Genomic DNA, 4,537 nt, shown 5'->3' on the forward strand with positions numbered 1-4,537 from the left:
CTGACGTAAAGCGGCTCCGTATCATTGCGAGATCCTGGGAATGTGTAACAGTTGCCATAGCGATCGTCTTGAAACCGAGAAAAATCACTGAAAATCAAACAATCGATTTATTATCTTGGAATATAATCATGAAGTAGCTAGCAATCACGTTATTTACAAATGGCAAATACAGACGCGATAATTTATATGGTCTATATTTGTTCTGCTCTTTCTCGGGTATTTGTTTCTGCCGATCGTTGAATGTGCCACTATATCGAGAGGCAGACCACCATATTTAGCTAATCGTTTAATCAATTTAGACGTTTTTTAAGTCATAGACAAATAATCATTTCTCTGTGGGTTTTCTTTTCTTGTCGGATCATTTTCAACAGGAGGTAATATCACTGCATTTCATCTGTAAACTATTACTACGACAAGCGAGATATCTGAGGATAGGTACACATAATGTTCCAGATTATGACTATTTTAGCGGTTATTTAATCCTGGCACAGTATGTACCGGTACTCTTCGTGGTAACATAGCGGAATGTAACTCATAATTAGTAGATGTGCATAGTGAGAAAAGACAACATCTGTCGAATGTCAAGTAATAGGATAGAATAATGTAATACGAAGCGACGTCATGCAATGGGACAAAGCACTCAGTCAATGTGAGTCAGGGTACAGAAAAAACCCAAGAGACATTCTGGAAGTACCTGGCAGTGCATTTCTCTTGGCCGAAGGTACACATTAAAATCAAATCTTTTGCTTGGTGACTTAATGTTTCTATGTCTTCCGCCTGTAACTTTAGAACTTCCTCAAGGTCGCTGTAGTCTGGCGTTGCACTGAATGAGAAAAAGCCGTTCCAATCGGGCGATTCTCCCTTTGACCCGTTTGAATCCGCGATCTTATAATAGTTTCTCAAAGTAATCGTATTTGTTCAAATCATCCGTTATCGCGGAAAACTGTTCTCTCCAATTTCCTGAAAATGGATCTTCAGATGACGCACCTGAAATAAACGAATTATAACGTTTGAGACACAGATCAACTGTATTAAGATATTAATAAAACTATTTAAGAAAATAAATTGTTTGTCCTCTTGACAGACTTAGAGAAACCATTAGTAATTACACGAGGTCGGCTGGGGGAATTTTGTGACACCTATACTGTAAAATGTGACCCTCCCCTGTCCTCGTGTCTAAAATATGGCCCTCCTTGTCCGACATTCTAAAACCTTGACCCTTCCCCAAATCACTGCAATATTCTTCCCAGGATAATACTGAAGCAGTATAAGCTAATTTACATAATAATAGGTTTAATCGTTATGTAAGTTAGGGACAGAAGTTACAGGGCGGAGGGGCTAACCTTTTGGGAGGGATGGTCGCAATTTATCACGCAAGCATTTTTGTTGAAGAGACATCTTATTTCATACGTTTGCAGGAGGGTCACCATATTTTTCGCAACTGTAAGGCGGCAAGACTTGGCTAATATAGTGCTTCACCCATAAATATCCAATCATAATAAATGGAGTGTATCAGGCAAACTATTAACGATTTTCAATGGAAAGCCGTAGCTGTCTTTAGTGAAGTAAATAATGATTTAAGGTAGCGATTTGACCATGGAATGCTGCGTTGCAAGTGTTTCTCTATTTGTCTGTGGGGAAACATAGCGACGAAGAGTATGAGCTAGATTCGGTATCCAGTTACCATAAATCAGTCGCCAACGAAGATCAAGAACGACAAATGAGTAATATTGAGTGGGGTTGATAAAAATTCAGCCCGTGACCGAGCACATCGACAAGCGATCGTGCAATACCAGTGTTGCGACATGTCGGCCATGGCAAAGACAAAATTAATGTCTTCAGCCATGGCTGTGGCCAGCAACGCGAATGATAGATCGGCTCCTCAGACACTACGGCGATCAGTACTTCGCAACCGTTCCAATGAAGTGGCCAGCAAGTTCAAAACCAGTTACCCGGGCTATTCTCCATACTCAAATCACCGGACGAGTCTTCAACTTCACATTCAACATCGCAGCCACAGGAAACAACTCTTAACAGCGTCTTTCTTCGCCAGATGTCCGTGCACCACCGTGTTTCATTCACCGTAGATCGGACAGTCGTACTCGTCGGACTCTGATTAGTCTAATTTCGTGGACAATTTTGTAGTTTCAGTCATTCGAATTTTCTATTACAGTCCTGAAACGCCTTTGTTTGTGTTTGTTTTTGTTGTCTTAGTTGAGATCAGTGAACTCGGTATTTGCATATGAATAGTAGAAAGTGTTTCATGATGCAGTTTTATTACGACCATGCTTTATTGCCAGCATACAACATGGCGTGCAGCCATGCTTACATCCGGGTAACTTACATGTCAATCAAGTATAAGAGGTGATGTCATACTCATTTGTACAGTCTCATTATTTACTGTGGTCCATATCGTCGCATCTTTCTTTTCATTTTTTTTAAAACAAACCAACAAACAAGAACAGGTCTCTAAATACAAATCTAACACTGAATAATTTAAATCTGAGTGTCTCTGAATGATGTGTACTTGATGACCAAATTCAGAAAAGCATGCAAAGGAAGAACTCTGAAATGAAATGTTTAATATGATCATCTCATGCATAAATCAAACATAAACGTTGATCAACAAATTTCGCGTGGTCAGACCATGACATAGTCACTGAAGCGTGAAGGCTGTTTCACAAATCTGGTTCGCATGCTTGTGACAGTTGGTTTTATATCCATAGCTGTTGACTTCTTCAGGCTGTTGGCTGGTGTTACACTAGTCGTCTCAGCTGTTGTCTATCTGTTCGTGTTTCGCTTCACAGCTAGTTGAGCAAGGTAACTGTGTTTGATCATCAACAGGCTCTGTCTTGCATTCTGGTGGTATTTCCTCCTTGATGGCTTTCAGAAACTTCCTATTACGAATATAGATGTGTCAATCAACATCAACTAGATATGAACGGGGTACTACTTGCTTTGTACATCTACCCAGACGCCATTGCTTCTGTCTGTCTGTTGGTAGAGGCTTCATTCTGACTGGTTGTCCGATGAGTAGTTCTGGTAACTCCTTAGCATTTCTGTCTTAGTAGAACTTAGCCTTTCTGCGACGATGTTTGATATCATCAGTGACATATGGTATTACTCTAGGTTCTAACAGTCTAGTCGCAGTTGGCAGGAGTGTACGAGTGCGTCGTGACATTAGACGTTGAACAGGGCTACTCCTTGTGCCTTCCTTCTGTGGGTGTGTTTTCTCCAGTCAAGTATAGCTTTCCATGGGTCATTTCCATTCCGTGTAGCTTTCTTTATCAGTCTCTTTGCAATCTTCACTGCTGCTTCCACTTTGCCATTTGACTGACTGTGATATGGGGAAGACGTGATGAACTGAAACTCCCAGTCTTGAGCAAATTGACGAAAGTCTTGACTTCCAAACTGTGGTCCATTGTCTGATAAGACTGAATCTGGTATGCCATGTCGACTGAACTGTGCCTTACAGCATTCAATTTATGTTTGCGCTGTGGTATTTTCAAGCTGATCTATCTCCCAATAGTCAGAGTAGAAATCTACCATTACAAGATAATCTTTGCCTTTGCAATGACGCAGGTCCATGGCTAGTTTACTCCAAGGTCGGCTAGATATGTCATGAGTCATAAGAGGTTCCTTACAATGAGCCTGCTGGTACTCATTGCATGTACTGCATTTACTTACTGCATCTCGGATTTCATCATTCATCCTGGGCCAAAATAACACATCTCGGGCTTTCCGCAGACTTGACTCTACTCCAAGATGGCTGGCATGAACACGTGCTACCGTTTCCGGTCGCATCACTTTCGGTATGATTACTCTTGGACCTTTATACAGTACTCCATTCTGTATAGTGATTTCATCACGATGCTGCCAATATTCTATGATGATTGGTACTTCTTCTTTAGTATCAGGCCATCCTGAGAGAGTAGTAGTCTTGAGCACTTGTAGGGTTTCATCTTGCTGTGTATATCTCAACATCTGTTGCAGTCTCTGATCTGTCACATTCAGGAATTCTGCTGCATTTATATCTGCAATTTCCCTGCTCCATTTCTGCTCTTCTTTGATCCTAAATATCTCATATTCAGGTGTATCACAGCTGATTGGTCTCTGAGGCAATGCTGCTCTAGAAATGAAATCTGCTATGTACATCTCCTTTCCTTTCTTGTAGCTGATACTCAAGTTATATTTCTGTAACCGCAAGATCATCCTCTGTAGCCGTTTAGGGGCTGACAGTAAGGGTTTCTAAATATACTTTCAAGAAGTTATGGTCTGACTCCACGGTGACTGATTCACGTCCATGGATGTACTGGTCGAACCTTTCACAGGCAAATACAATGGCGAGGCACTCTTTTTCTCTATTTGCGCATAGCGTTGCTCAGTAGGGGTGAGGGACTTGCTTGCGAATGTTACTGGCTCTCCATTTTGCAATAGGACTGCTCCTAGTCCTTTCTCACTCACGTCGCATTGTATGGTTACCTCTCGAGTGACATCATAGTACTTGAGTACTCGATGTGTGGTGACTAATTGCTTG

At 41.3% G+C, this 4,537-nt stretch overlaps 1 protein-coding gene across 1 annotated transcript; it reads right to left on the minus strand.

Moving 5' to 3' along the window:
- Nucleotides 1-3,483: 3,483 nt before the first annotated feature.
- LOC139148596 (uncharacterized) lies at nucleotides 3,484-4,212 on the minus strand. The gene has a single exon (XM_070720082.1). The coding sequence runs from the start codon at nucleotides 4,210-4,212 to the stop codon at nucleotides 3,484-3,486; it is 729 nt and encodes a 242-aa protein (XP_070576183.1).
- Nucleotides 4,213-4,537: the final 325 nt, after the last annotated feature.

This window comes from Ptychodera flava, chromosome 13 (assembly GCF_041260155.1).
Source record: "Ptychodera flava strain L36383 chromosome 13, AS_Pfla_20210202, whole genome shotgun sequence".
NCBI classification, from domain to species: domain Eukaryota; kingdom Metazoa; phylum Hemichordata; class Enteropneusta; family Ptychoderidae; genus Ptychodera; species Ptychodera flava.

What these genes read in the sequence shown, in the direction of transcription:
- LOC139148596 (XM_070720082.1), bottom strand. Translation starts at nt 4,212, where the DNA reads ATGATCTTGCGGTTACAGAAATATAACTTGAGTATCAGCTACAAGAAA.